At 51.6% G+C, this 24,198-nt stretch overlaps 1 protein-coding gene across 1 annotated transcript in view; it reads left to right on the top strand.

Moving 5' to 3' along the window:
* KIAA1755 (KIAA1755 ortholog) overlaps positions 1 to 24,198 on the top strand; it is a 38,516-nt gene that overhangs the window by 10,875 nt on the left and 3,443 nt on the right. Inside the window, exons 2-13 of the mRNA XM_069546957.1 lie at positions 1,704 to 1,901; positions 5,976 to 7,320; positions 7,804 to 8,001; positions 10,860 to 10,983; positions 13,819 to 13,912; positions 14,960 to 15,046; positions 16,132 to 16,248; positions 18,375 to 18,473; positions 19,356 to 19,504; positions 21,202 to 21,340; positions 22,568 to 22,690; positions 23,351 to 23,569. Of these exons, the coding sequence (XP_069403058.1) occupies positions 1,704 to 1,901; positions 5,976 to 7,320; positions 7,804 to 8,001; positions 10,860 to 10,983; positions 13,819 to 13,912; positions 14,960 to 15,046; positions 16,132 to 16,248; positions 18,375 to 18,473; positions 19,356 to 19,504; positions 21,202 to 21,340; positions 22,568 to 22,690; positions 23,351 to 23,569 (2,892 nt within the window). The remainder of the gene's footprint in view (positions 1 to 1,703; positions 1,902 to 5,975; positions 7,321 to 7,803; positions 8,002 to 10,859; positions 10,984 to 13,818; positions 13,913 to 14,959; positions 15,047 to 16,131; positions 16,249 to 18,374; positions 18,474 to 19,355; positions 19,505 to 21,201; positions 21,341 to 22,567; positions 22,691 to 23,350; positions 23,570 to 24,198) is intronic.

Genomic DNA, 24,198 nt, shown 5'->3' with positions numbered 1-24,198 from the left:
TGTGGCATTCATCATGGAAGCTGAGAAAAGGGGACACTTGACCCAGCTGGGATGGGAGCGGGAGATCAGAGAAAATCTGGAAGAGATGATGGACTGGCTGGGATGTTGCATATGAGGAGTTAGTTTAGTGGGCATGGAGTTGGGCGACATCCCTGGAGGAAGGAACAGCATGTGTGAAGCCTGGAAGTGAGGAGGAGAGTGCTGTGTCCTTGTGGCAGAAGCCTGGGGAGAATAGTGAGGCTGGAGGCCAGGCTGGCTGCTTTCTGAAAGCAATGAGAAACCTGTGAGCAGATTTTGAGCGGGAGACTTGCAAGGCCAAGTTTGCATTAAAAAAAAAAAGTATTTCTTCGGCTGTGCTGGGTCTTAATCATGGCACATGGGATCTTCGATCATCATTGTGGCATGCAAGATCATTGTTGGTGGTGCTGGTCGCTCAGACGTGTCCAGCTCTTTACGACCCCATGGACTGTAGGCCCCCCAGGCTCCTCTGTCCATGGAATTCTGCAGGCAAGAATACTGGAGTAAGTTGTCATGCCCTTCTCCAGGGGATCTTCCTGACCCAGGGATCCAACCCAGGTCTCCCTCATTACAGGCAGACTCTTTACTGTTTGAGCTACCTGGGAAGCGAGATTGTTAGTTGCAGCATGTAGGATCTAGTTCCCTGATCAAGGATCAAACCCAGTCCCCTTGCATTAGGAGTGTGGAATCTTAGCCACTGGACCACCAGGAAAATCCCCCAGGTTTGCATTTGAGAAAGATCACCCTGGGGTCCTGTTGGAGAAATGGCTGGGAGGGAGACTAGAGATGGGAAACCAGTGAAAATGTGATTCAGTAGAAGTGATGGGGACCTGGATCAAGGCAAGGAAGGGGAACAGAGCAGAGGGAATGGGTTGGTGAGCTGTTGGAGATGAGAAGACTATAGGATACAGTTGACAGTTGCTTGTGGGCAGGAGAGGCAGGAGGAAGGGGCGAGATGATGAGCAGATTTCTGGTTTAGGAGTCTGACTGGATGAGGGGGCCAATCACTAAGGTAGGGTTGTGGAGAAGGAGTAGGCTTAGGAGGGTATGTGTTGGTGGTCTGTTCCCAATAAACACCTAGGGAAGGCATCCTCGATATATGAACATGGGCGCTTGTATCAATTATACCAACTTGTATCAGTTGGTTACAGTGGTGTAACAAACCACCCCAAACAAGTAGTATAAAACAGCAACCACTTATTGTCACTTATGTGTCTGCATATGGCTGGGGCTTGCCTGATCCAGGCTGGGCTTTGCTGGTGGCTCACCTTCAAACTGTAGGCCTGCAGTCAGCTAAGTGGCCAGATTTGGGATTGCTGACCATCCTTTTCCTTCTGGCCCTGACCTGAATGCCTTCCCTTGTTCTTCTACTCTACCTTGGACCAGCAGATGACAACCGAGCAAAGAGCTGCAGGAGGTGAGGGAATCAGGATGTCTTAAGGAGGAGCATTCTAGGCAGAGGCAACAGCCAGTGCGAAGGCCCTGAGGTGAGATTTTGCCTAGTGTTTGAAGAACAGGAAGAAAAGCAGTGTGACTGGAGGGGGTGTGCGAGTGGGGAGAGGTAGCAGAGGAAGTCAGAGTTAGCCAGGACCTTAGTCATATGGGGCCAGGAAGGTCCTGGGAAGTGGCCACTACTCTTATTATTATTGCTGCTATCACTTTTCATCCTCTTCTGTCCCCCACAGGACCCCCCATCCCTGGATGCAGCCATCCAGCATGCCCTGGCGGGCCTCTATCCTCCTTTTGAGGCAACAGCACCTACCATCCTGGGTCAGGTGTTCCGTCTCCTGGATTCTGACTTCCGGGGCGATGGACTGAACTTCCTCCTGGATTTCCTGATCCCTGCCAAGCGCCTGTGTGAACAAGTGCGTGAAGCAGCTTGTGTAAGTTGAAAGGGACATGGGGTCAGGGTACAAGCTCTCCCAGAAAGGCTGGAGGTGAGCAGAGAAGGAAATGGGCTGGTGTGTGTCTTGTTGAAGAGCATGAACTGAGGATGTGGGATGGTTTTCAGGTGTTAACTGCTTGCCCCCCAAAAAACTTAAGCCTCATAGATAGACAGGAAGGTCCCTTGGGCCTTTACCCTCTGACATCTGGGAGTCAATCACATTTGCACTTTAAATAACAAGGAGGGAAGCCTGGGTAAAAGCATCCATGTGGATTCTCTGGCCCCCAGGAATTGATACTGTGGACATCATCTGGCTATCTTGACTGAAGTGGGAAAGCTTCAGTGGAAATAGTAGAGAATGTTCCAGACCTTTCCTAGAGCCCTTGTGGCATCAGAACTCTTGCTTTCCTCCCTGGATGATGAATGAATGAATACCAACTTTGATCAATTAATAGGGACTGCCTAGAGCACCTGGTTGGCCCAGTAAGAAGGAATTTTATGAATGGTTAATTATGTCATCCATGTTTAAGGATGCAATAGAGATACTAGTGCTTGTCTGACTCTTTGTGACCCCATGGACTGTAGCCTGCCAGGCTCCTCTATCCATGGGGTTCTCCAGTGAAGAATACTGGAGTGGGTTGTCATTTCCTCCTCCAGGGGATCTTCCTGACCTAGGAATTGAACCCACACCTCCTGCACTGGCAGGCAGATTCTCTACCACTGAGCCACCTGGAAAGTCAATGAGACTCCTTCAAACCCAGATCTCAGGGAGCCCTCTCCTGAGGCAAAGTGGAAAGAAAAGTGTTTTAGGCAGAACTCATTGGCTGCAAATGACAGATCCTTACTTAGGTCAGGGCAAAGTGATCCCGACATGAGTCTGAGGTGATCCACTAATCAGACCCCTTCAGGACTCTGTCTCTTGTCTCTGCTTCTACTGCTTGTCAGGATCATTCTTATAAGTGAGCAGTTTCCTCAAGGGTGGAGCCCAGGGCAGCACCAGGATCAAATCCTACTTTAAAGAAGAAAATGAACTCTTTCCCATCAGTTGCAGATAGAAAATCACAAGGGAGGATCCTGATTGGCTGGGCTTGAGTCTTGCATCGTGCTTGGACCAATCATTGAGGCAAGGGGAATGAGGTACCAGGATTGGCCAGGTTTGGATCCTGTGTCTATCCTTGGACCAATTATTGCAGCCAGAGGGATGGATAAGAGGACTTTGCAGACTTGAATCCTATACCTCCCTCTGTGCTCAGAGGGTGGAGATTGTTTTAAGAAAAGGGTGAGGAGAAGGCCTTTGGAGACCAAAGCTTCAGATGCCTACTCATGGAACTTACCCACGTCTTTCAGAGTTGCTGATTCTGCTCTGCCCTTCTGTTATTCAATCCCCACCCCTAACTGCTCCAGCCTCAAGGATTGCTAAGAGCATCTTAGGTCCTACTAGCCTTTCCTGAGTTGCTCGTATCTGTCAGGGACCTGGCATATCAGGAATAGAAATAAATGGAGGAATTATGTGCATCATTTCAGTGATAGAAAAAAACTGAATGCAGCAGCTAAAAGTTCAGGCTTAGGAGGCTAGAATAAGAGATGGTTGGAACTGGAAGGAAATAGGTCATTTCATTCTAGGTGCTTAGCACGGTGCCTAGCGCATAGAAATAGCTCCATACACATTCACTGTTCTTGGACGAGAAGAAAGAGTCTCGCTGAAACATTGCAGCCAATTTCCACATATCCGTGTTGACATTATTTAAGCCGTATCTTCCCCATCCTTCCCTCATGGCTCAGTAGTAAAGAATCCGCCTGCCAGTGTAGGAGACACAGGTTCAATCCTTGGGTTGGGAAGCTCTCTTGGAGGAGGAAAAGGCAACCCACTCCAGTATTCTTGCCTGAAGAATCGCATGGGCAGAGGAGTCTGGTGGGCTACAATCCATGGGTTGCAAAAAGTCGGATACTGCTGAGCCACTGATCACGCACACAATGGCTCCCCGTCTTTATTTCTTCTCCCTAACAAGCTATACATCTACCTGCTTCTTTCATTTGGTCATTAAAACTGCATTTGCACTGTTCCTTTCCCCATTTCTTCTGGGGGCAAAGATCACAAGAGTTAGATTTTTTTATATTTTAAATTATGGATGACTTTAATTATAATTACAGGTGAATTTGTGTCACCTCAGAGCAGGGAGTGGTGGCATGGAATTAATGTATGCCCCCAGGGGTCAGGTGCCCCAGGTTCAAATCCAGTCTTCATCACTGTGGAGTTGGGGGATCCATGTCCCCTCTCTGAACTTCAGTTTCCTTATGAGGAAAGCAGGAATGTTAATAACACAGGATGTATGTACCTCGCTGAGATGATACACACAGCTTAGCACAGAACCTGACATGAGGAAATTGCTCAGTAGCTGCTGGCTGTTACTTTACCACTGTCTCCTTTCTTCCTATGAAATAAGAATTCTCCGGCCTCAAAGTCTTTCTTTATAACCACCAGCACACAGACAGACAGCCACAATCAACGAAGTCTAGGGAATCTGGAGACAAACATATGGCTGATTCTAAATGTGAGCACAAGTCCTCCTTTTGCTGCTCTTCAGCTGTGATGACGAGGCATTTTTTTTTTTTACCATCTCTCTGAGCCTTGGTTTTCTCATCTGTAAAGTGGGAATGATAGTTCCCGAACTGCCTGCACCCCTGAATTACTGTGAGTCAAATGAGATGATCGTAACAGTCATTTCTATGGTGATTTGCTATTTGCAAAATACCACTCGGCTGTTTCATCTCATTCACTGAGAAGTGGAGGGAGGGGGAAAGATGCTGTAAACAGCAGAGGACTATATGAAGAGGGTGAAATAACACACAGACTTGTGGTTTATGGATAGAAAGTTTCTTGGAGACAGCCAAATCTGCAGTGTAACTGAAATGAACTGGCTTAACAACAAGGCAGGTACAGGTGTGGTCAGATCTCATCATTCCCCTGATTCATAATTCCAGAAAACACCTGCTTGATTCAGAGGGAGTCCAGTGTCATCCTCGGCAGGTCTCCCATACACTCATCCAAATCACATGAGAGTATTGGGGCTTGTTCGATCTGCAGGAATCAGACTCTTTCCCAAAAGTCAGAGAGAGAAAGACCTGTTTTCAGTTTGGTGGAGCTGTTGTTTCTGCTGATGCCACTTGGTGTCACTGTTGAACACTGGGCCCGCACAGCGCCAACTAAGTAACTGAGCATGCACGAACATCTACTTATTATATTTTATGCATTGCATTGTTTTTTAACAAACATACATGTATTTATGATCTCACTTAATCCTCATACCAACCCAATAATACCAATGTGTGTATTGGTATCTGAGCTGTCACTCAGTTGTGTCTGATTCTTTGTGACTCCCTGGATTACAGCCAGCCAAGCTACTCCATCCATGAGATTTTTCCAGGCAAGAGTGCCTGAGTGGGTTGCCATTTCCTCCTCCAGGGGATCTTCCTGACCCAGGAATTGAACCTGCATCTCCTGCATTGGCAGGAGGATTCTTTACCACATGGGAAAGTCCTAATAATGCCAATATGTATCATTATTCCTATTTGCAAATAGGGAAGCTGAGGCTCAAAGAAATTATGTCATTTGCACAAGTTAGCAGTTCAGACCCTGGAACCCACGTCTCTCTGGCCCTAAGTGGAGCGTTCATCTTGAACTGGGTTCAGAGGCGTTTTGATGGTTGGAGAGAAGGCAGCTGGCAGGACAATCCTCATGGAAAAGGCTTTTGCTACTGGTGCCTGGCACTCAGAGCTTTTCTCCCTTGGCCCAGTAGATGAGCAAGTATTGATATTTTCAAGGTCAGGGCCAGGACTAGGGGGAGCAAGCGGCATGGAGGGCCCAGCATTTAAGGAGGCGCTCCCTCTTGGGGCTGCGTGACTTGCAGGATGCTGAGAGTGGGGCCTCCTTGGATGCTGTGTCCTAGGCACCTTTCTTGTCTCACCTGAGCCCTCGACCTGTTCACTGTTCCTTCTGGGAGAGGGAAGGAAGAAACTCCTGGGTGGGGCTTTCAGAGCCCGATTCCCTGATGCTGTCCCCTCCTCTTTGCAGGCCCCCTACTCACACCGCCTCTTCCTGCACGAGGGCTGGCCGCTGTGCATGCGGGATGAGGTTGTGGTTCACCTGGCACCCCTCAATCCCCTCTTACTGCGCCAAGGTGACTTCTACCTCCAAGTCGAGCCCCGGGAGGAACAGTCCGTCTGCCTCACGATCAAGTGCCTCTCTGTGGACCTCCGCACAGTGGAAATGAAGTCTGTCCCTGAGTCATCCTATCCTATACTTTTCACCCAAGCCTGGCTAGAGGCCATCAACAGTGACTCTGAGGGCAGTCCCCTACACAACTGCCTGGTAGCTTCAGAAGATGGCATGGCCCCTGTGCCCTGGACCAAGATAACCAGCCCAGAGTTTGTGGATGACAGACCCCCAGCAGTGAATCTCCTCTCCCCAGCCTGGGCGTCCCTTCAGTTAGAGGCACTGGATTTGAGCAGCTCTCAAGAGCTGCACCAGGCCAGGTGCCCAGACAGGCAGGTGCTGCTTGTCCGGAGTTTGGGCAAGGGCAGGACACACAGGAACAAGTACCCAGGACTCATCAAGGTGGAGCAAGCTGGACCTGGGGAGGTGGGCTTCAGGGTGGACAGTGTGGCCAGCCAGGACCTGGAGGGAGAGTATGTGGCTCTTCTGGACTTTTCCCAAGAGAGCAGAGAAGGGTCTCCCAGTAAGGAGGTGGCGGCACCCAATGGGTGTCCTTTGGGGGCACCAGAAGAGCTATCTGGAACCAAGGAAATCCCTTTCTCTCAAAGGACGCTTCCTCTGTCAGGGGCCAATGGAGAGCCTTCCTTGGAAAAATGGGCTTGTGAGAAGCCTGAAAGCTTGAGGGAGAAACCCTGTGTTTGGGGCTTGAGGAGAAAGGCTAATGATAAAGTCCCTACCCAAGACTCAGAACACCAGCCCCTAGAGCCATACCTCAGCATCTTTGTAAACCCACTGCATTGTGCGTCTGGCCTTGGGACAGGTGCCTCAGAAGAGCCACCTACCTCCAAGACACAGGGCATTCTGGGAAACTCAGAGAGCATGGTCCAGCTCAAGCCAGGACCAAAACAAGCATCCTCTCCCCGGCTCTGCCCAGCTTCTCCTCTTGCTGCTCCAGCCTCCAAAACCAAGATGGAAGAGAGGACCAAACAGGGCAATGGGAGACTTGCCAAGCCTGTGACCAACCCCGGTAGAAACACTTCCTCTTCCAGGTCGCCCACTCCTGGGCTCAAATTCTCATTCTTAAAGGGGCAGAGGCAAGCCCCTGCGGCCCCAGAGAAAGCCTCGCTCCAGCATGACGGGCCCTGGAAAGTCTTGTGTTCACTCTACTCACCCAAACCCAACCGAGCCAAGTGCTTAGGGAAAGGTAAGATGCCCGCATGCTCAACTGGAGAGGGCAACTGTTCTCTGGATGTGATCAGGTGACAAGGTGGTGTAGGATGTCAGGGATGAGATTCATTTGGGCTGGGTCTGTCTCAGGGGTTTAGAGCATGGGGTGGCATGTCAAGAAGCTTAAGGTCTCTTGAGGCTGTAATTGAGCAAGATTTTGTGGTTGTGTTGAGACAGCCTGAGTCTACACCCCAGCTTGGCCATAAGCCGTCTGGGTGACCATGATCAAAGACTTAACCTCTGTAAGGCCAGGTCTCCCTCTCTGTGCAACGAGGATCTCATCTGCCTCCTCGAGTTGTTTTGAGGTTCAAAGACAACACCAGTAGTAAGGAGCTTAGCACAATGCCTGCCACATAGAAGGAGATCGATATTGTAAGCGCTTATCGTTAGGCAGAATGTGAGAAAACATTTTCCCTGGGAAAATCCATCTTCTGCAATATTCTTTGTTGTTTATCCGCAGCTGGAACAACTCAGACCAAAACATCTGGCCTAGACGCTGACTCAGACCCAGTGACCGAGGAAAAGGCTGACTTCCCAGAAGCTTCTGCAGGCCCTCCAGAAAAAAGCCCCGCTCTGGACGAGGACCCCCCAGGGCTTGAGCCCAGGATTGGGGCCCTGAGCGTGGAGATCTTCCATTCCAGGATAGCATGCCTGCCAGGTCCTCAGGGGCTGTAGGGGCGAGTGGAGGTGAAGGGGAGGGAGCGGTGGGGGTGGGGATAGGGGTGGCTGAGAATCTTCTGATGCTGGTGGGTGTGGGGGAGGCAGGGAAGGTCCTAGATGCCTGTGTTCTGGACCAGGCCTCCCTGGGACTCAGATTTTTCATCTTTCCAATGAAGGAGGTTAAAGCAATTTCTAGGTATTCATTCATCCATCTATCCATTCCTCCCTCCCTCCATTCATCCATCCATCTGTCTTACTTCCAGTGAGGCCATCAAGGTGAATGTCTTAGGTCAGGTTCCCTAGAAGCAAAGCTTACGACAGGGATCCCTTGGGGTAGTGATTTATTTTCCTGAAGGTTGCTTTCAGGAGAAGGGGAGTGAGAGAGGCAGGCAAGGCAGGGGAGAAGCTAAGCCAGGATGTGACCTGATTCTCTGGGGGTGGGGCAGCTCTGGAGCATGAATTACATCACAGAGATTGTTCTATCTTAAGGTTCAGGGGCTGACCTGTTGTACACCTGGATCTGTGAGTCATCAGCTGCAGGCTGATTCTGGGATGAGGATGCAAGTGAACCCGTGACCCAGTTCAGCGGAGGGCAATTCTTCAGACAAGGGGACATCTCTGGGCCAATGTACAGCCTGTAACTACAGTCTCTGGGGGATGAGTGCTCTGACCTGATAATGGGGGTCTGATTGGGGTGTCAACGTCATCCAGTACTGAGAGTGTTATCACTCTTGTTTAACATTTTTTCATCTTTGCAATAAAGATTTATTGAGCACCTACTGTGTGTCAGACCCTGGGCTTAGCACTGAGGCTTCAGCAGAGAACCAAGCCTGCTCTCAGGAAGCATATTCTGGGAGTAAATTCAACAGGTTATTACAGTAGATTATTATAATTCACTGTAAAATGTGACTATGTGGCATTACAGGGGGCTTTGGGAGGAGCGGTGAGGCCCCTGGGGTGCTTGGGGTAGAGGAGAGGTCAGGTAAGACTTCCTGAAGGAAGTGATGTGAAACTCAGTTCTGTAGTATGAGTAGGTGTCCTCTGTGTAACATGGTGGGGATGGTGTTCCAGGCAGAGAGAACAGCGTGTGCAGAGTTCTCCAAGCAAGAGAAACCACAGTGCTTTCTGAGAACTGACTGTCTTGCAAATCTGTTTTATTTCAGAGGCATCTAAATTTCTGCAGACATGTCCGGGGGGACACCGATCTGTCATTTTGTTTTCCTTTTTGAAAATATTTGTTTATTTATTTGGCTACCTTGAGTCTTAGCTCTGGCATGTGGGTTCTTTGTTGTGGGCTTCTCTCTAGTTGCAGCACGTGGGCTCAGTAGCTGCGGTGCTGGGGCTTAGCTGCCCGTGGCGTGTGTGATCTTAGTTCCCCAACCAGGGATCGAGCCCCTGTCCCCTGCATTGGAAGGCGGATTCTTAACCACTGGACCACCAGGGCAACCCCTGCTCTGTCATTTTAAAACTCCCAGAGGACATTGTCTGTCTTCTTGGTCATCTTTGTTGAAGCTCAGGCTGTTTGTTCCCATATTCATGCTAAGTTGCTTCAGTCCTGTCTGACTCTTTGCGACCCCATGGACTGCAGCCTGCCAGGCCCCTCTGTCCATGGAATTCTCCAGGCAAGAATACTGGAGTGGGTTTCCATGCCCTCCTCCAAGGGTCTTCCCTACCTGGGGATTGAACCTGTGTCTCTTATGTTTCCTGCATTGGCAGGTGGGTTCTTTACCACTAGCACCATCTGGGAAGCCCTGTCCCCATGTTAATTGTTCACAAAGTCTCACAATCCTTCTGTGTTCTAGATGGTTGCACCCGTGTGTAAGGCAACACTCGCAAAGGTGGTTAAGTTTGTGGAAGGCTTCATGAGCTACAAAGGGTCTCCCACACTTCCACACTGTGGAGGGTTGTACCTGCACGGAGTCGACAGTGCTCGCTGAAGGGCGGTCTTGACTGAGGTGACTCTGGGGGTCAGGGCTGTGAGTCCAGAGCGCAGGATAGGCCCAGTTTCCAGTGGCCAGGGCCTCTTTCCCCCTGCTGTACTCTCCCTTCCCCACAGTGTAGACAGACTGTGCTGACCCCCTGGGCCTCAGACTCTTGACCCTTGTGGGGAGCATGGGGCACACTGTCTGGATTCCTGGAACAGGAAATAGTCTGTGGAGAACTCATGGTTAGATGTCTGCAAGAATAAATAGTGGGACTTCCCTTACAGTCCAAACTCTGCGTGCAGGGGGCACTGGTTCAATCCCTGGTCAGGGAAGATCCCGCATGCTGCGTGGTATGGCCAAAAAAAAAAGAGTCAGCTGTGGAATGCACACTCACCACATGGGGGCTGAGATGAGGACAGAGATAATGGCTATTACAACAACTGCTGTTTATGAGGCCCTTGCCCTGTGTTAAATGTTTCTCAAGAACTGTTTCATTTAGTCTTTGAAATAACCTAATCTGCTCAGTATTGTATTCTCCCCATTTAACAGATGAGGAAACTGAGGCTCAGAGACACACTGACTTGTCTAAGGACACAGAACAAGTCAGTGCAGAACTGGAACTTCAATTCCTGTCTGTGTGACCCCAAAGCTCATTCTGTGAGCTCTATTCTGCCCAAGGTGCCCAGGGCAAGGGGTGCCCAGAGGAGGGTGAGGCTGCCTACACATGGAGGATGGCTTTGGGGATGACTTTTCTGAAGAAGTAGCTTTTGAACTGGGTCTTGAGGGATGAATGGGAGTTCAGATGGAGAAGAGAAAGGGGATTCCAGACAGAGGGACCAGTACAGGCAAAGCCTAGAGGCCACAGAGCAGTTTCCTATAGAAGGGGCTCCACCAAAGTGCTCACTGCTCGTGTGTGTGCTTTCTCTTCCAGGCGGTCGGGACAGGGCAGGGCGGCCCCTGCTTCTGGTGTCAACCACCAAGGGCCCCTGGGAGGCGCCATGGTGCACGGCCTCGGAGGTCACCAAGCTGTTTTCTTACCTGTGCGCCATCCCCAGGTAAGGGGCTGGGCCAGCCTGACCACCCCATGCCTCTTCGGCCTCTCAGCCCAGAGCCCAGCACCAGGTACCGTATGAAGAGACGTCACATCCTCTCGGTCCTGAGCCAGATGCTGGGAAGAAAGCAGGACAGACCGAAAAAGCAGGATAGTCCCTGCCACTGGGGCGTTCCCAGGCTGGCGGGGGAGATGGATGGTGTGCAAGGAACCAGCCATGGACCAGCAGCTCTCAGGAGTGTTAGTGTGGTGAAGAAAACAGGGATATCATAGATCAGTGCGGTGCTCAAACTCAACAGGCATCAGAACCATCTGGAGGGCTGTTAAAACAGATGGTTGGGCCCCACCTCCAGCGTTTCTGGTTCAGTCGACTGGTCTGCATAAGACCTGACGATGTGTATTTCTAACAAGTTTCCCAGTGATACTGATATGGGTGGGCTGCAAACACATTTTGAGAGCCTCCATCGTAAAATGAAGGCCGAGGGGCGGTTAGTTTCCATTGAGAAATCAGGGAAGGCTTCCCCGAGGAAGTGATAATTGAGTTGGTGATGTACAGGGAAGCTTGGCATGCTGCAGTCCATAGGGTCGCAAAGAGTCAGACTGAGCAGCTGAACCGAACTGATCTGAATTATAGATATTTGCTGAACAAATGAAGGAAAGGGTGAATGGGTGAAGGAATGAATAAGTGAGAGAGCAAAAGAATGAGTGAGTGATGAGGCTCACTCATCCCTGATGACGAGTGATGACCAGGCTTATTTCCACCACCGCCCCTTCCCTCCACCTCCCATAAGACTTCAGGTTGGACTGCCTAGGGAAAAGATACCCTCTTTCCTCTGAGTTGCAGCGCCCAGGCAGAGGTGGGTGGGTGGGGGGACTCATGGGACCCTTTGGAACCTCCTCCTCCAACTCCACCTTGTGGGAGCCAACACTGCCACCTGCTGGCCACTGAGATTTTTCTAACTTTTGTCCAAAGAGGAGTGGTTTTTCCTGTCTGAAGGGGAGATGGAATCCACCCCCGCCCATCACCAATCTGCTGTGTGACCTGGGAGTGGTAACTTTGCCTCTCTGAAATGCCCCCTGAAAAAGGGAGATGACCAAGTGGGCTGTGAGACCAAGTATGATCACAAAAAGGGAAGTGAGGTGCAGTGTGTTTTTCAGTCGCTCAGTCGTGCCGGACTCTTTTCGACCCCATAGACTGCAGCACGCCAGGCTTCCCTGTCCTTCACCATCTCCCGGAGTTTGCTCAAATTCATGTCCGTTGAGTTGGTGATGCCATCCAACCATCCCATCCTCTGTCCTCCCCTTCTCCTCCTGCCTTCAAGCTTTCCCAGTATCAAGGTCTTTTCTAATGAGTCGGCTCTTCGCATCAGGTGGCCAGAGCACTGGAGCTTCAGCTTCAGCATCAGTGCTTCTAGTGAATATTCAGGACTGATTTCCTTTAGGATTGCACCTGGGGATTTCTTTTAGAACTGCGCATGGGGTTCTCATATGCTGGGCTTGCCTCTCCATTCCTGTTGTAAACCACCATTGCTGGGCACCTCCCCTGAGACAGGCTTCATGCTGGGCCATGCTGGGGACCCCGATCCTCCTATATTGGGCCTTGACCTCTATGGGTGTCCAGGCTGGCAGTGGAGGCAGGGGTGGAAATGAACTTCCCTCCCAGTATGGGCACAGCCAGAAGCAGATGAGGACATGAAGTCAGAGCCCTGGCCTCACCTCCAGGAGCCTGCTTTCACTGTCTGCTATGCCACTGCCCAGCACCTCAGTTTCCCCTCTCAAGACAGTGATAACAGCAGACATTGACATCCCTGTTTCTAATCCATCAGTCCTCACCACAGCCCCCGGAAGCCTACACTATCATTAGCCAGCCCCACTTACAGCTGGGAAACTGACTTCCAGAGAGGCGAAACAACATGCCCAGGTGACTGCCGCAGCTCCACATCCCACACTGGCCACCTCTGGCTTTGGTCTGTGACTTGGGTGGTTGTAAGACTTGAAGGCAGTTGCAGGCTACTTTCCCAGTCTGATTGAATGGCCAGGGTACTTGGAACCGCAGAGTGCCTGGCTCCACCTCCTACCCACTGGACACATTTCTTGGGGTACAGAGCAAGGGTGGAGGTGAAGTATCCTTATTTTAACAAGTTTTGACAATTGAAACTGTTTGGAAAATCCCAAGGTAATCACTGAAAAGTGCACTGTGAACTGGTGAGGATGTTTGGGCTGCAAGTAACAAATGTATCAGTCTTTGTCTCTGCCTTATAGCTCTTTGTAAGAACATTTTAAAGGAGAAAATGTCTTTCCCAGAAGTCCCCAACAAACATCTCCTCACATCTCATTGGTTAGAAAATGTCACATGGTCCCTATCTAAACCAATCATTAGCCAGGGGAATTGGGTCAGCTGTTGGCTTCAGCCAATCAGAATCCAGCCCCTTGGGGAGGAAGGGATGTGGTTATAGGAAGAAAGTTGTATTCTTGAACAAAATGAGCCTTCTCCCCCAAAAAAAGGGTGAATGAAGGTTGGGTGACTCACCTACTGCAGCTAGGATAGTAGCATATAGTTTATGATTATTAGAGTGTCTGAGAGGGCTGTATGAGGTACTGTAGGAGCCCTGAAGAGGGAGCAATAAGCTCTGCCTGGAGAAGAATCATGGAGGGCTCCCTGGAAGTGGTGTGTGTTGGGGGCTTGGGGAGGCACTGTAAATTTGTCTTGTAGGATGAAGAGTTCAGTAGTATCCAGGTTTCTAGCACCCAATTTCCCTCACCTTCCCTCACTGGGTCCTTCCCCTTTGAGGGCCCTGATTCAACCAATAAGACTGCCAATTCTGTTTACCACTCACAGGCCTGAAGATAAAACTAAGGGGTTGGCAGTCGTGATTGATGCTAGGAAACAGCCCCCACACCCCGGTCTGGTCAGTGCCCTGCAGGCCACCCAGGTGAGTGGAAGTGGACAGCCTCAGCCTACCAAGTTTTAGAAGCACTGGAGGCCTTTGGATATTCACAGATTCTGGGGATGCTCAGAGCTAGGACCAGGACCCCAGGCAGGGAACCTTAGTTGCAGATGATAGAAACCCCAGCCCAGGGGATTTCCCTGGTGGTCCAGTGGATAAGACTCTGTACTTCCGCTGCAGAGGGCTTGGGTTCATTTCCTGTTTGGGGAACTAAGATCCCACATGCCGTGCAGCGAAAGAAACCCCAACCCAAACACACTTAAAGACAAAGGTCATTCATTGGTTGATGTGACTCAGTCTGGAAATTAAATCCAGCTTCAAGTATGACTTGATTTGGGGGCTCAGATATTGTCACCAGGGTCTGGTTTCTCTCCCCATTTCTGGCTCCATTCCTCTGGGAGAATGCCATTATCAGGCAGGTCCCACTCTTTGTGGCAGTGTGGTCCCTACCATCTTTAATTTCATATGGTCTGTCATTTAAGCCCAATAGAAAAGAGCAATTCTTTTCCCAGAAGTCCCAGTAAAAGCTTTTTTGAGGACCTTCTTAGCCCCTGTTGGCTCAGGTGTCTGTCCATCAGTCAACCTCTGTGGTCAGGGGACTGTGGCACACTGATTGGCTTAGGTTTGGCTCACATAAATCTCACCAACTGAGAATGGGGCAGGGAAGCGATTCATAACTCACCAGCACAGGCCGCAGCATAAACGGAAGTTTGGGATAAGCTCACCTTGTGGTCTGACCTCCACCCCATCTCCTACTTCTCCCTTCACAGATGGGGAAACTGAGACCCAGAGGGGGCGGGGCACCTGAAAAGTTTGCAAACCAGCTTGAACCTGCTGTTCCTTTGACTTCTGATGACTCCCAATAAATCATTTGACTCATCCTCCAAATAAGGATCCCAGCCCTCCCTTCCATGTGGATCCCAGCCGTAGGGAACCCTTACCCCTGTCCCTGTGGCCCATTTGTCTACATCTTAGAGGGGAGGCTTGGTGAGGGCCTAGGCAGATCAGCTCTGAAATGGTTCTCTCCGACAGGCGCTGGTCCCAGCCTCCATCCGTGCCATGCTCTTCCTGGGGGAGAAGGAGGCAGCTCTCCAGCTGGAGGCATTACCTGACATCCAGGTAAGGGGAAGGCAGCATCGGTTGAGGTGCAGAGGAGTTGGGCTTGAGCTGAGCTGGGGTGAGGAATGGTGGCCCTGGAATAATAAGAGTGCAGGTCAATTAGATACGAGGCCTGGATGCTACAAGTCTCCTGCCCAGCCCCCATGGTGTGCAGGCGTGCTCAGTCACGTCTGATTCTTTGCGACCTCATGGACTGTAGCCTGTCAGGCTCCTCTGTCCATGGAATTCTCCAGGCAAGAATACTGGAGTGGGCTGCCATTTCCTCCTCCAGGGGATCTTCCCGACCCAGGGATTGAACCTGTGTGCCCTACACTGGCAGGCAGATTCTTTACCACTCAAACACCAGGGGTGCCTACAGATTTCTTGGGGAATCACTGGTTCCCCAAGTACTGATTAAGTGGTTCTGGGTTTGGCCTGGGATTCTGCATTCTAGCATGTTCCTAAAGTGCTGCTGGGACTGCTGGTCCGTGGAGCCCACTTGAAAAACCAGGGATGAAAAGTGGGCTCCAGAACCCCACAGAATTCTCCCCATCCCAAGCTTAGGTATCTGGAGCTGTTTGTACCATAAGCCTCAAGCTTCACCACCTGGGAGAATCAGTCAACTAGTCCCTTCTCCACATCTTAGTGGGTACCGTTAAGATTTGGCAACCTTTCTCAACGTCCCCAAGAACATCTTCATGGGTCTCCAGAAAATGGTACAAGGACAGCAGAGAAGTTGCACGACAAGGGCCAGCTTTAATCGGTTCATGTGATTGCCTGGACAACTGTGCTGGAAAGAGCCCAGCTCAGAGGGAAGGAGCGCCGTGATCAATTAATGATGTCTGCCTCCATCACAGGCTAGGAGAGTGGCAGTATGGGCGCTGTTTGTTTGCAATTCCTTACACAGGGTCTGGCTCTCAACTTTATCAGAGTTTCCAGAGAAAATTCCTTGCCCAGAAAGCAACTCTTCAAGCCAGGGGCAGTCTTACCCATGGGAGGTGGAGAAATGCTGGGGCATGGATCTGGGCAGGACCTTCTGAGACATTGGTCTCTACATTGAGTTCCCTGGTCAGAATGAATTTGTGTGTGTGTGTGTGTGTCTGCAGGTAGAGGTGCTGACCTCACTGAAGGCCCTGAGCCACCACGTGGACCCCAGCCAGCTCCCTACGGCCCTGGAAGGCCCCTTCCCCTACTGTCATGGCGAGTGGGTGCAATTCTTCCAGGTGTCTATCATCACAGCCGTCAGCCCGCACCCTCATCCCTTCTCTTTCTCTACTCTCTATCCTGTTCCATGGACCCACCTGAACTTATCTGGTTCAAAAACAGTCATTCAACAAACACTGATAATGAGGGTGCAGAGTGGAGTGAAGAAGAGCTCAGGCTCTGGGGCCCGACGGCCTGGCTCCCACCCCCAGCTCTGCTGTGTGACCTTGGGGAAGTTATACACCTTCTCTGAGCCCTTTTCCTCAATAACAGAATGGGGGTTAAGAAGAGTACCTCCTCCTGGGGCTAGTGTGAGACTTGGGGTAAAGAGCTTAGAAGAAAGAGTGTCTGCCACATGCTAAGAGTGATGGGAGTGTTTCCCGCAAACACATTTATAGGCATCTGCTTTGTGGACGCACAAATCTCGGGGAACTTGGGGTCTGGTGGGGGAGGCAGGCGTGCTCCCTCCTGTAAGAGAGAGGAACTAAGGAAACTGCCAGGGGTCTGCTGCTTTCCCATGTGACCTCAGTCCCTACTCACCCCAACCCTGCAAGGGGGCATCTCCTGCCCGGTTTAGCACATGAGGAAGCACAGGATGGGCACGACTTCTGCAGCAGCACACAGGTGCTTATGCGCTTAAACCTCCCGAGAACCAGTGCTGAGAGCTGGGCCCGGGGCAGCTCGACTTCAGCACTATTCCTATTTGGAGCTGGATAATTCATTTTGGGGGTGAGCTGTTTGCACACTGTCAAGAGATTAGTACCAGCCCTGGACCCTACCCACTCTGACAATAGCTTCCTCCAAATGATGACAACCGAAACTGTCTCCAGACATCACCAGGTGTCCCCTGGCGTGGGAGACCATCCCCACTGAGAACCACCAGTCTCTAGTCTCACATGGCCGTTTGCTTGTTTGGTTTTGGCCCGCACTCTTCTTTTTAATTGGATCTATTTTCAAACAGACCATACATTCAAAATTCAATTAGTACAGAAGGGTATAAACTGAAAAATCTCTTACCCTACTCGTCCCACAGGCCCCCAGTTCCCCTCTCCAGAGATCTCCAGTTCCTCCAGGGGCTTTTAAACTATATTTTTGCTTTAATGCCTTCCCTTTAAATAGAATCTTACCTATAGACCCAGCCTATAGAGGCTTCCCTGGTCACTCAGATGGTAAAGAATCTGCCTGCAATGCAGGAGACCTGGGTTTGATCCCTGGGTCAGGAAGATCCCCTGGAGAAGGGAATGGCCTTCAGTATTCTTGCCTGGAGAATCCCAAAGAGCGAGGAGCCTGGTGGGCTACAGTCCATGGGTTCGCAAAGAGTTGTACACAACTGAGCGATTAGCATTTTCACTTTCATAAAGCTGATAATGAAGATGACTAAGGATGCTATTCTAAGTGCCTGGCACAAATAAACCCACACAAGCCTCTAGGGCAGGAACTACTGTGCTCCCATTTTATAGAGGAAGTGAGGCACAGAAAGGTTAAGAAACTTGCCCAAGGCCTCATAGCTAGCAAGTGGTAAAGCCAGGCTGAAGTGGGACCCAGAGAAGATGGCCTCCAACCCTGCCATCTCACCCCTCCTACTGTTCCCTCCCCCACTATACCCCAGTGGCCTGGGAGTAGGTCAGACCTGTCCTCTGTCTTTTTCCCTCTCATTTCCAGCATGAGTGGTTCTCAAACCGTGGTCCCTGGACCAGCAGCATCAGCCTCACCTGGGAACCTGTTAGAAATGTGCACTCTCATGACCCACCCCAGAGAAACTAAACCAGAAACTTGGAGGGAGGGCTCAACCGCCTGGATTAAAAAAAAAAAAATTCTCTTGATGTGGACCATTTTAAGATTCTTTATTGAATTTGTTACAGTATTTCTTCTAGTTTACATTTTGGTTTTTTGGCCGAGAGGCATGTAGAATCTTAACTCCTCGACCAAGGATCAGACAGACCTGCATCCCCTGCATTGGAAGGCAAAGTCTTAACCACTGGCCCACCAGGAAAGTCCTGCAGCCTGGATTTTAACTGGCTTTCCAGGTGATTCTGATGCAGCTAATGTTTGAGAACCACCAGCCTGCGTGTCCTCCTGGTGGGTGGAGGGGAGCAGTGTCCTCTTCGCAGGCTGACACCCCCACTCTGGGCCTCCTGTCCTGCAGAAGCTGGATCCTTTCCTTGTTGACCTTCGCCAGGCCTCCTGCCTGCTAAAGGCTTCCATCGAGGAGTTTGAGAAGGGTGAGCCCCCTGGAGGGGTGCAGGTGAGCCAGGGGCCAGAAGTGGGGAAACCACAACACACCCCCGATTCCATGGACCAAGGGCTCAGTGAAGGGGCTTTGTTTTCATTCATTCATTCAGCTGATATTTACTGGACAGTTACTATGTGTCATGCCCTGGAGACCCAGCCTGGGGCAGATCAACTTGTCCCTGCCTTCATGGGGCTCATGGTGCAGTGTGAGAGGTCATTAAAAAAAAAAAAGTAAATAGAAATGGACATTTCACTACAAGTGATGCTAAAGGCTGTGAAAGTAAGATTGAGAGTAAAGGGGAAGGAGGGTATTGAAGCTGAGCCTTGAAGGATGAGATAGAACCCTGGGAACAGAAACAGGACTGTGCTCCAGGTGGAGGGCAATCATGTTCAAAGCCCTGAGGCGGGGCTGTGCTTGGTAGATTTGAGCAAGGAGGCCAGTGTGGAACAAAGTAGGGGAAAAGGAGGAGACCTGCTAGGTCCACAACTGTATCAGGGAGAAGCTGAGTTGGGATTTGATTCTAAATGGAAAGGGAAGCCGCTGGACAGTTCTAAGCAGCAGTGGGATGATCAAATGGGCCCTTTGAGATCTGTCTGGTTGCCGTACAGAGAACAGACTGCAGAGGGAGCCAGGGTGCTGTGGGGAAATCAGCAGAGCCCTGGAATGGATGTCCCAGAAAGAGATGATGGTGCTTGGACCAGTGAGGTTGCCATGGTGATGAGAGGAAGCTTGGTTTGAGGAGATGTTTTAGAGATAGAAAGGATGTACTTTCCATAAGACCTTGAATACCAGTTGGGTATTCAAGGGAAGTCAGGCAGAATCAGGGAGTGGGGAGCCCTAGAAGGTTATAGGAGAGTGGGAACTGAGCCTCAGGCTCCTTCCCTACCCTGGCAGGAGGCCTCCAGGTGTCTGAACAAGTCCAAGGAGCTGATGGAGGCCGTGCTAAGGGACCCAGGCCTGATGAGCCTCCAGCGGGAAGGCGGAGCCACCCTGGCCAGGCTGAGACAGGAGGGCAGCAGGCTGAACTTCAACCCGGACGTCAGGTATGGGCACCAGGCTTTTCCTCCCCTCCCCCATCCTGTTCCCCGGGCTGGGACCCAGAGCTGGGGCCACTTTGCTGAGGGGACACATAGGGTGGGCTCTGAGGATGTCTGGGATGGGGTGTTTGCAGTCCCCATACCCCGAGCTGAGGCTTCTACCTTGGCAAGTCCCTTCTCTGTGACCCTCCTAAGCCCAGACATTGGAGGACAAGCTCCCCCGCTTCCGGTGACCATCATCAACCAAGCACCATCTTTGACCTAAACCTTGGGCTGAGGGCCTTCAAGAGCTTGTCTCTTATTCCTCATAAGATTACATGAGGCCCGCATCCTCCGATTTGGCTGATGGATGCTGAGGCTGAGTGAAGGGAAGTAAGAGCTAGGCTTTGTGAACACTAACCCCTGAACTGCCCTGCCTTCCCTGGCAGGGGCCTGAGAGAACTTCACAGTCTCAGAACCACAGAGCGAACAGTGCACATTCCTAGAAAGCACCAATTTTCTTAAAGTTAGGGATGGGGTGGGGTGCAAATCAGCAATTAAATCAGCCAGCAATTGTAAAAATTTTGTCTCTGTTAGAATCAGCACAATTACAAAGTTTACATAATCTCCCAAGAACGTTTTGGTTATTTAACCAACCCCAAATAGCACTTAGTATGAGCACAGCATTGTTCTACGGGCCTCAAGAATGTCAACATGTTTAATTCCCACCCACAAAGTGGATCCTAGTACCGTCCTCATTTTACAGTGGAAGAGCCTGAAGCTCGGAGAGAGGATAAGTGACTTGTCCAAGGTCACGCAGCCAGGACTTAAACCCAGGCAGCCTGGCCCAGAATCTTGAACACACCACCCTGAACTGTGCCCACAGACAGATTCATGCAGATGTGAGCGCTGGACAGCAGCTCCTGGAGGTGGAGTCATCTCCCTGCCCCTCACATGGCCTGGTGGGGCTGGCACTGCCTTTCCCAGGACACCCCTGCCTGACTGGTTGGGCTCCGGGGCCCCTTTGTTTCGCCATAGGCCCATCCAGACCGCTGGCCACCAGCAGTTCCACGAGGGGGCGCTGTGGTCCCATGTGAGCCACTCTGCGTGTTGGTTCTGCAGCTCCTGCCTGTCCCCAACTTCCTCCCGCCCTTTGCCAGACAGCCTGGCATTTTCCATCCTGTTCACTCACCCGGGGCGCTCACCCATTCCCTGGAAAGGCAGTGACCCATGGGAAGGTGCGGTCAGATGAGGCTCCCTCCAGGAAAATGGACTCTCCTTCCCTCTCCTCTTTTACCTTTTCCTTCTAAAGGATCGCTAGGGCAGAGGAGGGTGCAACCACCTTGTGAAGTGGGTTCTGTTACAGAAACGGAGATGCGGAAAGGGTGAGGAATTTGCATAAGCTCCTCTTACTGGAAGGTGGCAGGCCTGGGGTGTGAACCCAGATCTGTCCAGCTCGGCTCCTACCTTCCTAGGGAAAGACAGGATCATTTGGTTTCCTGTGGCCTCTGGTCCTCCCAGTCCCCCGGAAGGCAGAGGCTGAGGCCCAGAGAGGTGTGGGGACCTGCCCAAGGTCACACAGCAAGTCAGCAGCTGAAGCACCCAGGCCAAGGCCACAGAGTTGGAGGGAGTTAGGGAGGCAGGCCTATGCTGGGCAGGAGTGCAGGGAGTGGGGGCCAAGGGATCAACATCTTGGGTTTTTCTCACCCTCCGTGGCCTCCCAGGAGCCATCTGGCCGAAGCTGCCGCCCTCTACAGCCTTGTGGATGAGCAGCTGCACGTCCTGGCCACTGTGTCCAACCACCTCCTGAGAAGGCTGGAGCTCCGCGTCCGTCTGGGCCGCCTGGAAGCTGCCATCCACCAGGTGAGAGAGGGGAAGGAGGAGGCTGGCCCAGGGACCTGAGGGTGGAAGTGGGGCTCCTGCCACTCCAGGCCCCGCCCCAGCCAGGCGCTTTGCTCTGGTATAAAGATACCAGGTTGGCACTTCTTGGAGAGCCAGGTAGGGGTTCTTGGAGCACACGACATGCACTCCGTAAGGGTGCTTGGTGACTGAGGACATAGCTCGAGACGCTACTTTTTTTAAATGTATATAATTTTGTATATTTATTTATTTCTGGCTGTGCTAGGTCTTCATTGCTGCATGGGTTTTTCTCCAGTTGCGGCGAGCGGGAGCTACTCTAGTTACGATGCACAGGCGTCTCATGATGGTGGCTTCTCCTATTGCTGGTTCTAGGTTTGCTGGGCTCACTAGTTGCAGCTCCTGGGCTCTAAAGCACAGGCTCATTAGTTGTGATGCACAGGCTTCGTTGCTCCGAAGCACGTGGGATCTTCCCCAACCAGGGATCAAACCTGTGTCTCCTGCATTGGCAGGCAGTTTCTTTACCGGTGAGCCATCAGGGAAGCCCCCCAGAAGCTGCATTTCTTAAATACCAGCTTTGCCCCAAGCCCTGGGCTGGAGCCTTTGTGACCATCACTTTTCAACCTCATCCCTTACCAGCGACATAGGCAAGACTTTAGGATTTCGCCTACTCACTGATGAGGAAACGGAGTCTGGGAGACGTTACGTCACCTGCCCTTGTCGCACACCTGGGGGTCTGATCCTGGAGCCCACACCGGGCACCATCCTGTCCAAATGCCGGTGCCTAGAGCCACCACCTCCCTGCATGCTCGGGGTCGTGGAGCACAGGGTGCCTGGAGCCAGACGGCTTGGGTTCCAGTACCGGCTCCAGCACTTACTAGTGGTGTGATCTAGACAAGGTACTTAATTATTCAGTGCCTAGGTTTCCTCATCTGTTAAATGGGGGATAAAATTAGTGGCCACGTGGGGCTTTGTGAGGATAAAGTAGGTGAGTATGTGCCCTTTAGGACACCCCAGAATATAAAGAGGACTCGTGGGATCGAGAGCCATTTTACCCCATCTGTCCCTCATTGAATCCTCATGTCTCCAGAATTATAGGGGGGTGTTTCAGGCCAGGTCAGTGGGCCCCCAGATGACTGAGGATAAGACCTCAGCCTCTCATGAAAGCAGGAGGCTGGCCAAGGGATGTTTCCTCAGCAGTCTCTCACATCCAAACCTCCCTCCCTGCTCCAGGTCAGCCACTGGATGGAGCAGGAAGGAAGCCAGTGCCTGCAAGTGCTGACCCCCAAGGACGGAAGCTTGGAGACAGTGGAGAAAGCCCACGCAGAGTTCGAGGACTTCTTCCTTCAGGCTGCGGTGAGTTCCTGAGACTGAGGGACAGGATGGGAGCAGATGGAGAGGACCAGAGCAGGGTGGGGGTGGCACTGCTGGGAAAAGGTGCGAAGGTGGAGAAGTACTAGAAAGCTGCTTGAGACAGTGGGGGAAGCAGCTTGGATCACAAAGGGTTCGGCTTAGATACCGTCTCCTCCAGGAAGCCTTCCCTGACTACCCAGTCCAAAGATAACCAGTCTCAGAATCCCTGATGGATTTCTTAAAATACAGATTCCAGAGTCCTTCTCTAGTCCTACTGAATCAGCCTGGGAGGCAGGGGGAGTCTGCCTCCTCGGTGTGCTGGGCCCTGGGGCCCAGGGCAATTCAGCCCCTGTTTTAACCTTCAGGGAACTTCCAGGCCAGTTTTGTTTGTTTGTTTGTTTGTTTGTTTTTTCGGAGGGTTGGTTGGAGGGGCAACAGGGAAATAGTCAGAAAGGGAACACCGTGGTGACATAGATGAGAAGCCTCTAACTCAGACTCTGGGGTCAGGGAATTTTTCCAGAAGAAGGTGACACTAAGTAGAGTCTCAGTGGGCAAAGTGAACCCTGGGTTCCCATTTTATAGATGAGGAAACTGAGACTCAGGAAGTCTCATGCCTTGGTAGAGAGGCTGGAGCTGAGTGGACACCCTCCCCTCCCCGCTCAGGCCCAGTACCGCCGCGGCCTGGAGCTGTGCAAGCAGGCGGCCCAGCTGGCAGCAGCAGCCAGGGCTGGGGAGGCAGGAGGGACCGAGCTCCCGGAGCTGGCAGCCTTTGCCTTCACCCAGCGGGCCTTCCAGGCGAAGCTGACCCACTTCTACATGGCGGCCGAGCGGCAACGCACAGACCTGGAGACACTGCTCCACCTGCACCACTTCTGCAAGAAGGTGAGCCTTCCAGCATAAGCTTCCCACCCCTGCCCCCAGCGCCTGGAAGGAAGGGTGGGGCAGGAGCGGCGGGACACAGCGCTAGGCTCTCTTCATTCCACAGTCACTTCCACAGGAAAGAGAATCAGCTGCATTTTCTGAAAGGGAAGCAAGGTTTGCAAGATGAAGTTACCCTCCTAAACCAGATCCCGGTTTGTCCCACTACACAGGAGCCTCCCAGGGACACGAACTCTCAGAGGACCCTCAGAAAACAGCTGCTTCTTAAGTGATGGGTTTAGGGGCAGGTTGTTGTCGTTCAGTTGCTCAGTCATGTCGGACTCTTTGTGACCTCATGGACTGCAGCACGCCAGGCTTCCCTGTCCTTCGCCATCTCCCAGAGTTTGCTCAAACTCAGGTCCATCAAGTCGGTGATGCCATCCAACCATCTCATCCTCTATGCCCCTTTGTCCTCCTGCCCTCGATCTTTCCCAGCATCAGGGTCTTTTCCAGTCCGTCGGCTCTTTGCATCAGGTGGTCAAGCCGAGCTTCAGCTTCAGCTTCAGCTTCGGCATCAGTCCTTGCAATGAATATTCAGGGTTGATTTCCTTTAGCATTGACTGGTTTGATTTCCTTACTATCCAAGGGACTCT

This window comes from Ovis canadensis, chromosome 13 (assembly GCF_042477335.2).
Source record: "Ovis canadensis isolate MfBH-ARS-UI-01 breed Bighorn chromosome 13, ARS-UI_OviCan_v2, whole genome shotgun sequence".
In the NCBI taxonomy this organism is placed as follows: Eukaryota; Metazoa; Chordata; class Mammalia; order Artiodactyla; family Bovidae; genus Ovis; species Ovis canadensis.
This window is presented reverse-complemented; position numbering and strand designations above follow the sequence as displayed.